This window comes from Quercus robur, chromosome 9 (genome assembly GCF_932294415.1).
Source record: "Quercus robur chromosome 9, dhQueRobu3.1, whole genome shotgun sequence".
NCBI classification, from domain to species: domain Eukaryota; kingdom Viridiplantae; phylum Streptophyta; class Magnoliopsida; order Fagales; family Fagaceae; genus Quercus; species Quercus robur.
This window is the reverse complement of record NC_065542.1, coordinates 50,722,934-50,739,943: the sequence shown is the minus strand read 5'-3', so window position 1 is coordinate 50,739,943 and position 17,010 is coordinate 50,722,934. Positions and strand designations below refer to the sequence as shown.

Genomic DNA, 17,010 nt, shown 5'->3' with positions numbered 1-17,010 from the left:
TTGTAAAGATCGTTTTAACTTTTGAGAAATATCATATTGTGTCCTTTGGATTAGATAGCAGCACATGCTTTAAAGCACCAGTACATGCTGTAAATTTACGTAAGTGTTAATACTTTTCAGATTGATATTAATTGCAATATCTAGAGTATTATATCTGATGCAATAATAATGAATAGTTGAGATTAAAAATTGAAAAATGTAATTTTCAGTTTCAACCATTAAATACAATAAGTTGAAAAATAGTTAAAAGAAATTAAAAAGTTAAAGTTAAAAATTAAAAATGATAAAAATTTATGTGAGAGGAAGTAGAATAATTGGTATTACACCGAATCTAAATCCATACTTTCCTATTATATTCAGAATAAATTTGCAGACTTTAATTAAAAATAAATCTAAATTTTATTTTTGAGGAACTAAAATATTATATCTTGAAATAATGAAATGTTTGTCAATTCAGTAAAAGTGTTTGATGTACAATTTATGCGCAACACATGAAAAACTCATCTTCCTATAATCCTATTTGTTGACATCAGGTCTCTCAGTTTATATATATATATATATATATATATATATATATATATATATATAGTTTGATGTACAATTTATGCGCAACACATGAAAAACTCATCTTCCTATAATCCTATTTGTTGACATCAGGTCTCTCAGTTTATATATATATATATATATATATATATATATATTTGTTGATATCAGGTCAATAATTCAATCACCCATAGATGATAAGTATACAAGTATTTTTTGTGAGATTACTTATCATTAATTGCTTACATTACTTATGCTTGTGGGATTGTGATGATGTGTGGAAAATATTTAGGTTGTGTTGAAAACTTGAATTTGAATTTGGATTTGGATATTAAATTAATATAATTAAAATGCCATGATTTTAAATTAATTGATTTTAGATATCATTTCAAATTCGATGATTTTAAAAGTTTTAAAATCTTTGGTGGATTCGTCAAATGCAAATCTTTGACTTCTTTTAAAACATCCAAACAAAGTATTTAAATTTCAATCACCCAAATCCAAATCCACATGTCCGAACCCCTGCCATCTAAACACATCATTAAGATATATGAAGCCGTTATTTCCCTTTACTAGCTGTTTGTTGTATCTCAGCTTTCAGGCCCTTCACTCAGATTATTCCGCCCTAATCTATAACACCCCAAAAAAAAAAAAAAAAAAAAAACCTTATATATATATATACCCTTAACCAACTTAAATTTTAAGTTAGATGTAGTCATCGGGTGCCGAATATAAGGATCCTGCATCACTGGAAGGATTCATCAAATTGTTCATACCCCTCCAGAACAAACGCCACTTATAAATGTAATTTTAGTTGTTCATCAAAACAGGGAAGATGAACATAGTAGCAATCAGTGTAAAGTATGTGGAAATGGCACAGCAACAAAGAAAGTTTTTAACTTTGAGCCTTTTAACTTTTCCAAGGCAGAAAGATAATAGTAAAACAGCCATGTGAAGATTTCTAGGTCACCTCTTATCGTACATAAAGATTCCCATGAGAAACAATCTTCAACTTATCACAAGAATCCCAACAAACAAGTCATGCTAGAATGTATGAAAATCATCTCAGCATGATTTAAAGCTAGCCTTCAGCCTGCCAAAACAGAGGAGAATGCAGTTATTAGAACACTTTTACAAAAATAAATGGAGAACATACAACAAAACAATTCTAAAACATCTCTCTCTCTCTCTCTCTCTCACACACACACACACACACACAAACACACAAGGTAATCTAAGGACAGCAGAAACACAAGTCATTGTCGTCTCCAAGAGTGAGACACAGACAAGTCACAGAGCTATCCATGAATAGATTGATGACCAAAATGGTTGGATCAAATTCCACCAAACTTGATAATGATATAACAAAAAAATGACAAGTTTATTTCTTTAAATATATGGCCACGGGTCCAATGTTGTCAAAATTATTTATTCTAATTGGACTAAAGCAAAAGTACCCAGTACTATGTCTGACTATTTGCTTTTATTACACTAAGTTACAAGGATTGAGATCCGGTGCAATAGCTATTGCTCCATGCAATCCCTCTCACATCATTTCCACTTTTTCAATTTTTTTTTAATTTTAGACTTTTTTACCTTTTTAACTTCCTTGATCCAATGATTTGATATCAAAAATAAACTTTTTAACTTTTGATCTGAACTGATAAGAAGGTATTGCATATTGTACTAGATCTCAATCCAAATTACAGCTCGTGTGTCCTAATATCTGCCTAAACCTCCAATAATACCTTGTTGAAGAAAAGAAATCACAAACCATATGATATGGACAGTAAGATTGAAGCATATCATAATATCCCAACCACTCAGACTATGCTAAAAGGGAGGACATCTAAAACATGGAGATGTGAATTAACACATTGATCCGGGTATATTTCACAACCAATACACTTATTAACCACTTCTTTCATTATAAGATTACCATTATTTTCTGAAAAATGATTGCAAAAGTTTACAGTGCCAAGGAATGCTTTATTAGATTGAAGAGTAGCACCTAAACTTGACATTAGACAACCAAAATTTATGAAACAACAAAATTGAATAATAGACCTAGGAACCTGCATTTAGGGTGCCTAGAACCAGCATCGAGTTATTGAAGGAAAATTCTAAAGAATAATTTTATCACTCAAACTGTAAACTCTTTGTATGAGCATGATATATAGACTAATAGGACTAAAACCAAATTCTGATTTGACTTAAGAAATCAGAATTACAAAAGCATCCTTGACTCCTGCAAATATTATAAATCAATAAAAATTACAATTGACTCTTAAAATAAAATTGTCTCCACTCCCATATCAAGATTAGAGCCCACATCAACAAAAGTGGGGAAAAAAATACTCCATCCAAAGACACGGAAGCTACATTATTAAAAGTCATAAGAGTTATTACTTGACTTGAAAAGAATTTAAACACTCACACATGCAACCATCATTATTCTTCTCTCTCCATTTCTTTAAAGTCAAGGTGACCCCAAGTTAGTGATGGCTACAAAAAGCAAAACATGGATACCGGTAAGTGCCGCAAAGCTCTTCTTACTCATTTGTGGGAGGTACTTCTCCTTTAAATACCATCATTCACCCTAAATAAACTTTGTCTCCAACTTTTCTTCACCCTCAAGTTTGAATATTACCAATAATAAATAATTGGTTACTCCAAATTGAGATTTCACAAATGACATTCCACCTCAAACTACAAACAAAATGACACCCTCTTGAGGTTTGAATAAATGTGGCAGATAATTTTATACATGACTTCCTAACTACCCTTTAATATATATATATATATATATATATATATATCATACCAAAACTATGGACAAAATGACACTCCCACTTGAGGTTTGTATAAATGAGTAGGAATCTTTTGTATTTTTATTTTTTAAATGGACTATTCCATTAAGGAATTAAGTCATGACATGGGACGACATTGACTTATCTATTGCATTTATACAAACCTTAAGAAAGGAATGTTATTCCATAAAAACCTCAATGTAAGTTGGTTTAACTTACCTAAAATTATTTTAAAGTGCAAATAAAGTGAGTTAAGGTTTTCGCCATAGGGATGTTAGGGATCTAAAGGTGAGTAATCAAGATTTGCAAGGTTTTAAGGATATATAATTTGTCAAAAATCAAAGAAGGATAAGCCTATGCATCACACCAGAGGGTTCATTTGCATCACACAATTTTAGTACTCCAGAGCATCTCAGTTAACTTGAATTTACAGAATAAGTGTAAGAAAAGACTTCAACCACAACATTAGCCTATGCCAATGATCTTTAGCTCAAATGGCATCTTCTTCCCTTGTAAGAGTAGGGTAAATTGTGAGGTTGTGGTTCAAGACCCCTAGGTTCGTGTGTAGTTACCAATCAAAAAAAAAAAAGATTCAAAAGTATATTCTAAAAAGGTTTATATACATACTTAAAATCTAATACCATATACTTGGTAACGGCTGCTGCATTTCTCCAGGAAAAATAGAGTGTTAGGGCAATAAGTTTTCTATTGATTTTTTTATTTATATAGGTAATAGGAATTTTATTGAAAAAGAAGAACATTGTGTTGACAATGATGAACACTCTAAACATGAACAAATACATATAACTCAAGAACTAAAGCTAAAAGATTGTAGAAAATCAGAAAGTTTTCAATTGATTTTTGACCCATACCACCAATGAAACAACCTCTCTCCATCATTATAGCCACATTGGCATTCATGTGAATCGCCTAAATAGACTACATAACTTACTGGAAAGTAGAAACACCATACATCAAACCCAATCCACACCAAATTCATTTTGCACTTTATTTTCTCTCAAACCTTCCTTGATTATTCTGCTGAATTTGGCATGATCCTAATCAAGATTGATTTGAAGACATTCGAGGTCCAAGTTAAAGGTTTTAGAATTGACCCTCATCAGATTCTTGAGGCATGATGATACATGGGCTCAGTTTGGATTGGATTGGAAGGATTGAGATGTGTTACAAGTAATGTGGAATAGGCAGCAAAGGATTGGAGCATCAAATCGTTCTCCAGCATGTATGCAATGGGTAAAGGGCTCACTAATGTTATTCACCATGAAAATCGCAGCTGTAGGTTCCTAAATTTTCAGAATTGTTCTGATGCGGGAGGCACATAGAAATATTTATTTTAATTTAGTTTTATAATATTTTGCAAATCACCTGTGCTCTTATTGGTAAATTGTATTTTATATTAGGACCTAGTAGTTTATTTTATTAGATTCAAGGTTATTTTTGTAATTAAATAAGTAGCCTTTCCTATGTCAATTTGAATTTGGGTTCAGTAGTCTATATAAACAAACTATTGTACTCCTATTATGAGAGATTATTTTGATGATTAAAGTTTCTATTGAAATTGTCTCCATGGTCTGGTCCCAGCTCCAATCAAGCTAGGCGTTGACTTATAGTACTTTTCTTTTGTTTGTGCTACCTCCAAGCAAGCCAAGGTTTTGACTACTAGGTTTAATCTTTATTTTTCTTTTTTTGATAAGTGGTTTAATCTTTGTTTTTCTTCTTACAAAGTTCTACGTTAGGCTCACATTGTTATATTTGCATCCCAAAAGGCATACCAGCTCAGTTGGAAGTGAACTCAATTTTTGTCCAGTGATGGCTTGCAGTTTAGAGGAAAGGTTCGGGCAATGAAATCAGGTCCAGAATTCTGGCAATGAAATCAGGTCTAAATTCAACACTAGCCATTGCCAAGAGAAGAGGGTCAATGGTTTGTCGACAAGCCAGTGGGGACGACAAACTCATGTTACATTAGGAAGTTCTAACTGGTATAACCATATGGCTTGCTACTGGAAGAAGGGAGGAGGAGCATCATTGGTGAAGGTGTTAGAGCCTGTTAGAGACCACTGCGTCTCATGCCATACAGTATCAAAACAGGAGTAATCAGAGGTGATGATCACAGGAACTACAGGATTTAAGCCACATCAGCAATTTTGTTTTAAAACTTCCTGAATTTTTGTCTTATTTATCTGAGTATCAAAAAATAAAAAGGCATGATCATAGCAGTGGGAATTTTTATTTTTTGTATTCAAATTTTACTAAAATGCTCCATGTAATTTTTGATAGTAAAGGGAAGAAGAAAACCCTCAGTGGAAGCCAAAGAAGTCTTGAAAGACCCAACAGTACCAGTGACTAAAAGCGGGCTTAAAAACTAAAGAGCTTACACTACTGGCATAGGAGACCAACTTAATCCAGTGGGAGTTTGAAAGTAATAGTTCAGATGAGAACAAAGTAGAAGTATCTCTACGTGTCAAGGAAATTCCAGAACAAGGAATAGGGAAAATTCCCATGAAGAAGGTCAGCCTTTCAAATCCCAAGTGCTTCCAGACAAGGATTTATAAAGTAATACTCCAATATAGAGGACGCAAAAAAGGTGGGAAATCTGTAGAAGGTGAGAAGCTTGATTAAGTGAGCAATGTGAGGAAGGGGACTTTGGTGTTGGTCCCAAATCAAGAAATTTTTTCTTGCCCAATTCTACAGAAGTGGGGACTAGTGTCCTCCTGAAGGTAGATGCGGTGAGTTGTTTTAAGGAGGAACCTGTTAATGGGGATGTGGGGTCTTTGAAAGTTATGCTTTCACTTGTTCACTCTGACTTATTGATGATGGAAGTGCAGTGGTATAATGAAACAAAAATTGTTGGAAAGAATATTGCTCAAAGTGGAAAAAATTTCAATTATGCGCATGTGCTTGGTGGTGAATTAGTGCCCTTTGGTGAAGTTATTTTGGGGGAGGGGGAGGGGGAGGGGAAGGAACCAGACCTGTTTCTTAGGAACCATATGAATTTGATCCACTAAATGTTAATGAAAGAGAGGAAGTATTTGATTGGCTAATAAAACGTGTCAAAGGCTTTAGTAGATTTATGGATGTCTCAATTGAGGAATTTGAGGATCAAATGATGGCTTTTTTCGAGGCTCCCCAAGCAAGGTGCTCTTGTGATAGGCAAAAGGCAGTTGTGAAGCCTAGTGTCCTCTGTTAACTATGGTGCTTGGAGGGAGGGTGGTAGTAGAAGAGCCCCTAAGATCCCTAGGCTGTTGCTTTGTCCAAAATGAAGCTGAGGTTGATTTCATGAATTGTACAGGGGTGAATAATCTAGATAAGAAATTAGTGGTGCGAAGATTGTTGATGGAATGAAAGGGGGATGTGGATTGTGGTCTGACAAAAATAAACCACAGGGGCTCATGAAGCAGTCCTTGTGTGGAATGAAAGGCTCATGCAGCAGTTGGGGCTGCTGAGTGTGTTCTTTTAACGTGGGATAAGAGAGTGGTTGAGAAGATAGAAGTTGCAATAGGGGTTTTCTCAGTCTTTTGTTTGTACCCTAATGGTGAAGGTTGTTTTTTATGAGCATTAAATGTAGTTTACGGCTCAAATGACAATAAACTGAGAGTTGGTTTGCAGTAGGAATTGTGAGAAGCCTTTGACAAATGGAAGTTGTTTAGCTAGGAATTTTATTGTGATTCAGTTTTTGAGAGAAAGATCTAGATGCAATGGGTTTACATCAACAATGATGGAATTTTAAGATCTTATTTTGGAATTGGATTTGCCGCTAAAAGGTACACATAGGAAAGATTGGAGGAATCTATCTACGTTTGCCTGTGGAGAATTTGTGGGTTTAGCATTTAACTTTAGAAAATTTAGGGTCCAAGAAAGACTAGGGTTTGGTAGGGAAGGGAAAATGTTTAATTTAGGGTTACAAACAAGAGAATAAATTGAGATTGAATTTGTCCACAAGCTGTGAACAGCAACTGTGAAAACAGGAAGAGTAACGGAGTGACAGAAAAGAAAAGGAAGGTAGTAATCAACTCTCAATCCATTGTGAGTACTTTGAGCACAAATATGTAAGGACTCTTTCTCGTACAAGGAGAATTAGGACTCCTACTTAGACTAGTACAATAAAAACCTAATACGGTAATAAAAGTCTAATTACACAAACGAAATAAAAATAAGATAGTTAGAATCTACTCAATAATTCTAGACTACCTAATTTACCAAAATAACCTAAACTCACAGGAATTGCAGAGCTTACAGTTCTGCCACCGATTACAAACTAACAATAACTTGTAAAATTAAAACGATTTTAACCCTATAATATTTATAACTCAACCTTTAACAATAAATCTTCCATGGCTGCATAGAATAAATATAACAGTAATAATTTATTTTGTGTTCTAATGATCTTCCTCATTTGGTGGTGCCCCTATTCTTTGCCATTGCATTGACTCCACATTGAAAAAGGGAGGACCATGTCAATATAGAGAATAAGACTGATAATGTGTCAATAATTGTGTTTTACTCTCCCCCATCCCCCCCGCCTTCCCTGCCTTTTTAATTTTCCCTTTCCCTTACAAAAGGTCTTTTGTCATTCTACACAATCACCAATCATGTCTCTTGATGCAACACTGCCTTATCTCTTGCAACTCTGCTCTTGTCAGGCAGTTGCTTTCGAATATATTTCTAGAGAGCTAATAAGAGGATGATCTATCATAGCATTACACTGCTAGAAATCTATTATTCACGCTATATTCCAAATGACATTGGACAAAATCATGCATACTCTTAGGCAGTGAAAGTTTGACCAACATTGCAAGGAACTTGGATTCAAAAACTGTGTATATTATCAATACGTAGAATACAGGAAATTAGAGAACATGAATTTGATAAATTTTAGAATCCTGGGATCAAATGTTAAGCATCAGGTCAAAGAATCAATTACACAGAAACATGAAAGTGATTTAACAAGTAAAATTAAACCCAACATGAAAACTCACAATTTAATTATTTTTGATAACCTAGACAACGTACACACTTGCATTTACATTGCCTTTCAAAGATATGGTGCTTTGAAGTGGATATTAAAATATTCGAATTATTTCAACTGTGATTATAAACCTACTCACGTTATAATAACTCAAAAATGACAACCAAGCCTTAGTCCCAATAAGAAAACTACAAAAATTCATACTCTTTGTTACCCCCATAATTGAAATTCTAGTGGATCCATTCACAATAAGGTGACTAAAATTTTTTTGACAGGTAAGTTACACAAGCACCCATTGGGTATTAAATCCATGACCTTACCCTCCACCTAGCACTTACAAAGGGAGGAGGTGCCAGTCAAACTAGAGCTCTTGGCCATAAAAAAGCCTAAATTCTTTGTTGTCCATCAACCTACCGGAACCTTACTCCCTTTTCTAGGTTTGGGAACAGCTATGAACAAATATTCAACACTAAACAGAAACATAGACAGAGTTTACTGATATTATGATAAATTATAAAATTCTTGGAGTTGATTATATGTGTCATTATTGCAACTTAGAAGTATTGAGTTACGGTCTTGATATTAAAGCTAATTGGGTTCGAGTATGATAATGACATGATGATGTTACTAGAAAATCTCAAACTGGGTACCAATGGTGATATCCTAAGGGTTGAGGCTTCACTAACTGAAGCCCAATGCAATAAAATATAAATACTTCTGTCTAATTACAGAAAAACGATCATCCATGGCACAATTTCATGATCTTAACAAGGTGATAGTATGCTCCTATGAACTTTAAAGGACACAATCAAATAACCCAACGTTTGCGACTACGTCACCATTTCATCTTAGCCAAATTTTTTCATATGAAGTATGCTGGCCAACTTCATTCGTTTCTTTTCATATTGAAGCAACAATTCATATCCTTAACTGTGCACATTCATAGGCATTTACTCCATAGAATTAGAACTGCAACAAGCATGCTAAACAGTATGGTTATTGTGAAACCACTCTATTGAAGCAAATGCAATAATTGACAATGAAAATGAAATCACAAAACCTCAAATCAACTAAGCCTTTAGGGTTGGTGTAGGGATCCTTCTTCAACTAATTGGGGTTGATGACATTTATTAAGTTCCCCCATTCTACCCTAACTAAAACCATACTCTCAATACCAAGTTAAATTTCCACAAACACTGTTAGAGATACAACTTTGGGGCCCAGATTCATTGTATTACCCTCATTGAAACATACCAAGAGTTACGGTCCTAATATTGTACACGTAATCCTAACTATACTACTGCAACCTTACAGTTAGTCTAGGATTAGCCTACTATATATACCATTTAATGGGTACATTGTAAAACAAAGAGCTCAATAATAAAAATGTAATTGGTCAGGGCTTTATGTTGTGATTCATAAAATCGTCCACATCAAATTCTAGTGAGACGAAGCATTAAGTGCCCGTTTAGTACTAACACGTTATCAAACCGCACTTGTTCAAGCTACATTCACTCTTTTTACATACAATTTTTGAAAATTTTTTTTTTTTCAAACAACCGCATTTTCAAAAAGCTGTAAAAATAAGTTGTACCAAACAGATACTAAAGTCATTTAAACAAAATTGCATGACTACTTATGCTCATTTGAACTTTCTTTCAAACTAGTCTGGATGAAAGTTCTATCCTTTTTATATTTAACTTAAATAAAATAAAATTCTAATGAAAACCCAGATAAGGAAAAATTGATATATAAGTTCAAAAGTAATAAACAGTGGAGAAAATTACCTGACCCGGATTTGATTTGGGATAAGAGAGTGACTCAAGCTCCGACACTCTGGCTTGCAGAGCATCAAGTTCTTTCACCTACCCACAAAAAAAAAAAAAAAAAAAAAAAAAAACAGCCACTTAGAGTTGAATATAATTGATAAGGGTGTGTGGTTGGTTAGTGGGTTAGTAGTATTACTTACATCAGAGAGAAGAGCATAGCGATCAACCCACAAGTCTCTCCAGATGAACCGGGAAATTGCGGCTCCTGTAACTGAAAATCCTAGACCCAACCACACCAATCGAGTCCTTATCATCTTCTTCTCCTCCTAGTTTTTCTTTTTTCTTCTTCTTTGCTTTGCTTTGCTTTTCCTTTGCTTTTGTTTTTTCAAATCACAGAATGAGAGAGATTGAAGAAGACGATTAATTTAATGGGCCTAAGCACAGTTTACTGTCTACAGCCGAACGAGGCCCATTCTAATTTTCTTTTTCTCTCTTTTTTTTTTTTTTTTTAAAGGCCCATTCTAGTTTTCAAGACTTCTCTATTTTCTTTTCTTTTCTTTTTTTTTAGGAACATCAATACTTCTCTTTTGTTTTGGTTTTTCAGGAGTTTTTCTCTTTTTCTTTTTCTTTTTCTTTTTTCCTTTCTTTTTTTAAAAAGACGGTCTAAAATTTGAGAAATTATTTCAACCAATGAAACAATGTCACATATGCAAATGTGTGACTCAATGTTCTAATCAGCACAAGAAATAAAAAATAAAAAATATCAAGTAAAGTCACATTTACATAAGTGGCAGCATTTTATAGTACACCATTATGGACCTTTTGGTCGTTACTTGTTAAGCATTTTTGTGTTACAAATTATATTTGTTTAACGTATATAATTGTGTATGATTTATTGCCATGATTTATTATTTTTTATTTTCTGTATATTTGTGGTACTTTTAGTTCACTGTCAATCTATCATGGATTTTCTTTTCATTTTTTTGGTCTTGTATATATTTGTGCTACTTTTTTGTTGCTCATGTTATATTGTTTTTGAAACAAATTGCTTCTGTCGTATTGTCATGGTTATTAATAGCAAACTAGTAATTGCACATAACATTTTGAAAAATATACTAGCCCAAAACACACCTTGTACACCACATCAAACTGCACTGCACATATGATTACAAACTAAGGTGCGGTGCAATGATGGTTTTGGCCAAAAAACACCACAAAAGTGCGATACTAAAAATAACCTAAAAGTGTATTGAACCACACCGCAAACATCTCTAATAGTAATCATAAAATATCCTCAAACTAATCAATTAATTAAAATAAAAATATATATTGCATTGGTTTACCCATGAACATTAATCCTATTGGTTCCAGGGTCCGTTGGAAATAACTTATTTAACTGAAACTAAAAACTTTTTACTAAAAGTATAGAAAAAAAAAAAAAAAGGGTTAAAAACTAGCTGAATAGTACAATGAGAATTATGAATAGTATCAAAAAGTGCAATGAGACCTATGAACAGTACCAAAATAAGCTAAAAAATCAAATTAAGCTGAAGCAAATAATCACATGCTAAATAGGCTCTTAATGTCTTCCACTGTTTGTCATTAGTGCCGATTTGCTTAGACTTATGAGAGATAGAGAGAGGTGTTTGTTGGAAATGTCATAAAATACCAATTGAGCTACAAGACTATTGACAAACTTTTTGAAAAGTTAAAAACACATTATCTATAAAATCACTTTCTAGGGTGTTTGGTAACTGAAAATTTTAAACAATTTTTAAAGGCAAAAAATAATTCAAGATGTGTTTGGAACAAAGGAATGTGAATAACATAGGTGTGTGGGCCCGCCAAATACGAAGGGGGCAAATACAAAAGGGGCACTCCATAAGACAAACTTATGACATACTTTTTCCATGAAGAGTGGAGAGGCAAAAAGTGATTTTTTTTTTTTTTTCTTTCCATTTAGCCTTAAATTTTTAAGAATTTTTGTTAGTGGTGATGTTTGCAAAATAATGTGGAAAAATAGCATCTCAAGTTTTTAATACTCAAGTTTCATGATAGAACTCGAGTCTTAAATGCTCGACTTTCTGAGCTGACAAACAATAATTATCCACGTGGAACTCGAGTTTATAATACTTGAGTTCCACCATTCCAGACCATTCCTCTTTGTCCTCTGCACTTCTTCTTTCTCATCTATTTCTGCAGATTCTTCTTTTGTTTTTTAGATCGTTCTGCCTCTTCATATCTGCCTTTTTTAGATCTTTGTTTCTCTTCTTTAGATCTACGTTTTTCAAATCGTGTTCTCTATTCTTCTTCTTCCTTCGGTTCTAGTTCTTCTTCCTTCAGATCTAGTTCTTTTTCATCTTCATCTTCATCTTCAAATACTTATATAGAACTTGAGTTTGAGAAATTCTAGTTCGATGTGGATAAATTGCTCCACCTCAGCACTAGAACTCGAGTCTTTAAGGCTTGATTTTGTTACCGAACTCGAACTTTAGAGACTCAAGATACTAGTTTCTTAAATGGTTTCAAAACCAAGATTACTAACAAAATAATCTCTAAAAGTTATGCACTTATGCTAGATGGCAAATATCCCTGCAAAAAGTACTCTTCCAAAAAATCCTTTTTTTAGTTAATATTTTATTCTTTTTTCTATTATTAGTATTATTTTTAATAAGTTGATAGCGAAGGAACAAGGATTTGAAGCTTGAAAGTCTTCACTAAAAACACTAGAAAATGTCACTTAAGATACATGGCTCTTAGATGTTAGTAATATTTTCAATTTATTTTTTATTTTTTATTTTTTTTATTTTTATGAATTAAGAATCTATTATAAAATCCAAAATAAACATTAGGAAACCAATATGCCTCCCTCTGAAAGACCCAACGGTATAAAGAAGAGCTAAGGATAGAACCTCAAGAATTAAAGGATGTCCAAGCGGCAATGTCAAAGCTCATACAACAATTGCCATCCAAAGTTTATGTAATGTCTCTCTCAAGTCTCATACAAATCAATTTCAAAGCTTCTTATTAAGGGTTTGGTTAATGTATATCCTTAAGGCACACATTAAATTTTATATTTTTAAAAACATTTTCTTAAAAATTGAAAAAATTGTTATTACCTTTTTAATTCTTGAAATTTTTTTTTTCAAAAATAGAAATTAATATGTGTCCTTAGGACACACATTAATAAAATCCTCTTATTAATTGACTAAAATTATTACTTAAATTCATTACACCTCGGCAAGCTGCATTTACTCCTGGACGTTTTATTCGAGGTAACCTGTTCTCAGCCCGTGAAATCATCCATTAATGGGAAAGAAAAAAAAAATAGAAATATTAAATTGATTTAGAAAAGCCTTTTAACAGGGTTGATTTTACTTTTGTACTTGATGTCAGGAAAAGTCTCGGACTTTCCCGCAAATACCAATCGAGTCCTTATCATCCCTTTTTTTTTTTTGGTTGTTGTTTTGTTTTGTTTATATTTTTGTTTTTTTCAAATCACAGAATGAGAGAGATGGGAGAAGACGTTTAATTTAATGGGCCTAATCACAGATACTGTCTTCACGTAAATGAGGCCCATTCTAATTTTCAATACTTCTCTTTTGTTTTGATTTTTTAGGAGAGTTTTTTTTGGTTTATTTGTAATTTACAATCTACAATATAATATTTTCTCATAAGTTTTTTTTTTTTTTTTTACAAGATAGAATTCTACTCTAACCTAATCTAAATATATATGTGTGTGAAGCTCTCTCTTAAAGATTTGAACCCCGACTCTTGCCCCTACACTCCACAAGCACTTATACTTGTGAAGTGACCATCGCACACGCTCCCTCTTGAAGATTTGAACCTCAACTCTTACCCCCACACTCCACAAGCACTTATACTTGTGAAGTGACCATCGCACCAAGGGTGTGCGGTGGTTATAAGTTTTTAAAACTTCACAAAATTACACATTATTATTTTAATACATATTTTTTTGAAAGAGTTTCAACCTATGACATTTGCTTCTGATGATAAGCTATTTATCATCATACCAAGACACCTGTGCGTACCCAAAATATGACTATTGGGCTCAGCCTCTCCTTGGGCTCACAATCTATTTGTATTGTGGGCTTTGGGTTTCCTACTATGGGTGGCTCTATACTATGAGACCCGACTACACTCCTGTTTGCTCAAACCCTTCTCTTTACCTCATAGAGTCACTACCTTTCTCTCTTAGAGTGCTTGCTCTCTTCTCTCAATGTTCTCTCCAGAATTACCAACCCCTAATTCCTCATTCTCTTCTCCTATTTATAGGCTAGGATCAGTAGAGGTGTTATGATTACTCCTCCTTACTAGTGCGAATGGGGGTCCAATTCCATCATTCTTATGTGGGTGCTCCGTTGGAAAGGTGGTAATGGCATTGGAACTGATTCTCACCTCCGAAGGCCTGCTCAGCAGTGATATTCTCAAAGGCACTACTGGGTAGAGTATCTCCGAGCAATCATACCCTAACCAAGTTGAAGGTAGCCAGAAGGGGCATGTTGTAGGTGTTCAAGACGATGCAGTCTCGTCTCAATTCTTGGGCCTAGTTCGGTCCTTGAGGTGCTTGGATTGAGGCTATAGGTCCGAAGTGGGGATAGGAAGTGGGCTAGGCTGCTAGGTCAGGTCCCCAAGCCCAATGGGCCTGAGGCCTTGGCACCCATACAATAGCCCCTCATTGATTTGTGCCCGGCTACCGAAAGAGAATCAAGGACAATCCGCGTGGTGCTAGTGACTCCTCGAGAAGCCCAACTGTCAGCTACTAAATGGACGAGATAGCCATTAATGCTTTCTCAAAATGAGCGCTATGCCACCCTGTTGTATTTTATCGTCGTCATAATCTGACAGTTTGTAGCTTGAGCCCACACGTGTGGGAGTTACAAACAGAAACCAGAAGGGTTTTCCCACCTCTTTCATTAAATGCCTTCATGCCAATAAATAGTTTCCACAGTTTGTTCATTTCACTCTTTGCATCCTCTCCCCTTCAATTTCCTCTCTGCCGAGCATATTCCTCCTGTACGTAAACACTCCATTCCAGACCACTTCCTAGAGCCCAAAGTAAGTTCTCTTTACTCCTCCCTTTTCTTTCAATTTTTCTTCATTCTAGAATTTAGGAATGGGATATTCTCACCTCCTTGTGTCTGAGGCAGCCTTGGCTGATTTTAGAGCAACCTTTGGCATTCCTGGAGACGTTGATATCGCCTACTGCCACGAAGGCAATATTGCTCTCCATAGACGCTCCAATCCCAATGTACCATTTTTTCCTTTGATGTCCATTCTTGAGGGTGGGGTTAGGTTCCCCGTGGACCCTTTTATCATAGGTATCCTTAGGTTTTATGGCCTATGCCCCAACCAACTCCCCCCCAATTTTTACCGAGTTGTGAGTTGTGTCAGTAGACTAAACCAAATATATAGGTTGCAATTAAACCACCACGACATCAACTTTATGTATAGTCTATGCAGAAACATTAGGTTTGATTATTATTTAAAAACTAGAGACATGCGGGTACGACTTATATCATGCCTGCCCGATTCTAACAGAAACTCAACGGGAGAGTTCGTCCGGGTGAGCGGCAATTGGCCAATGAGCTCCCCTGTCTACTTTCGCCACGCGATGTTGGTCGGTACCAAGCATCTTGTACTTTTTTAATTATGTTTTACCCTTGATTATTTTGCTCAAATAGGCACTAACCAACTTTTGTGTTGTTTTGATGCAGAAAGAAAAAGGTTCAAGCCAGACCTTAGTGTAGTGCATGTGAAAGACTTGAATTTCATACTCCGGTCTGAAATATTTGTGCACATCGACTGGCAGCCCCGGGCATCGCATTTGATTCTCGGCTGCAATCCCGTTTATACTACCTGGCAACCCTTTGGGCCAGCTTTGTTGGTGGATAGCCTATTGCTGTTGTACATTGACATCTGTCACGTCAACTTTCTTCTACCCTCCCTGACAGTTGATGAAGCTAAGGACCTAGGCCCCAGATACATTACCGCAGAAGATCTTGCACTGGTGAGAAACGAATTAGCCAAACGTGTGTCTCAAAGTCGCAGAGTTCACGTGCTTGTTGGGGAACTTGAAGCTCCGGTGCAAGTTACTGAGCCGATGACAGCCAAATCTGTACATTCCTTGGTAGCCAAATCTGATTCCAGCGAAGAAGAAATGGTGACAAGACGGGCACTGACCATTGACCGATTTATGCCTGGTGCTCGGTCAGTGGCCCAAGAGCAAGAACCCCAGGGCAGGGATCCAACTCCCCCTCCTCCTCCTCCCCCTGCCCGTTCTCAGAAGAGGTAACGCACAACCGAGTAACCCCCTACAGGTTTAGGGGACGCGCCATCAAGGACTCCTCCCCAAGCTCCTCCCCAAGCTTCTAGTGGGATTACCATCTGAGAGCCCCGTGGCGATGCCCAGCTAACCACACAGGTCGAGTCTCACATTGCCGCCTCTTCGCGGCAGGAGCCAGGCTGGCAGGACCACCTACACGCTTGGTGGCGAGCCATTGCCGGTAACAACCGGCATAAGGGTGTGGGCACAGGGAAAAGAGGGGCAAGTGGCCCAAAGTCTGGTCCAAGGATTGCTACTGCCCGAAGACGTCCATTTCTTCTTGGGTGTGAATGATGAGTCGTTAGCCAAGCGCTTACAGTGGCATACTTTAGTAGTAACACATCTTCCTACCCTTCTTCCATTTACTATGAAGCGTATATATTTTCCTTTTTCTTTACACTTGTGGCTTTTATGCAACCAGGTTGCGCAGTTGACCCATTTTATTGATGAGAGGTTGAGGGAGGCCACTGAGGACGCCAAATGAGAAAAGGCTCTCAAGGATGTAGCGGAGGCCACAACGAAGGACTAGAAAAAAGCTGTTGAGGTTGCTGAGAA

General features: G+C 35.6%; 1 protein-coding gene across 2 annotated transcripts; it reads right to left on the bottom strand.

Moving 5' to 3' along the window:
- Positions 1–1,266: 1,266 nt before the first annotated feature.
- Positions 1,267–10,516, bottom strand: LOC126698932 (uncharacterized). 2 transcript variants are annotated; one of them, XM_050396450.1, is made up of 3 exons: positions 10,310–10,516; positions 10,128–10,205; positions 1,267–1,636 (listed from the first exon to the last, which is right to left on the bottom strand). In XM_050396450.1, exons 1-3 carry the CDS (start codon positions 10,421–10,423, stop codon positions 1,625–1,627), a joined length of 204 nt encoding a protein of 67 aa, XP_050252407.1. In that variant the 5' UTR covers positions 10,424–10,516; the 3' UTR covers positions 1,267–1,624. The 2 variants fall into 2 exon arrangements, with proteins under 2 accessions (XP_050252407.1, XP_050252406.1); XM_050396449.1 differs by having other exon boundaries at positions 1,551–3,048.
- Between the last annotated feature and the right edge of the window lie 6,494 nt (positions 10,517–17,010).

Bases quoted from the DNA above. Each gene is read 5' to 3' on its own strand.
- LOC126698932 (XM_050396449.1), bottom strand. From the start codon at position 10,423: ATGATAAGGACTCGATTGGTGTGGTTGGGTCTAGGATTTTCAGTTACA. The intron at 10,206-10,309 runs GTAAGTAATACT...TTTTGTGGGTAG, and splicing joins GCTATGCTCTTCTCTCTGAT to GTGAAAGAACTTGATGCTCT. The intron at 3,049-10,127 runs GTAATTTTCTCC...TGCTTTTTGTAG, and splicing joins CCAAATCAAATCCGGGTCAG to CCATCACTAACTTGGGGTCA.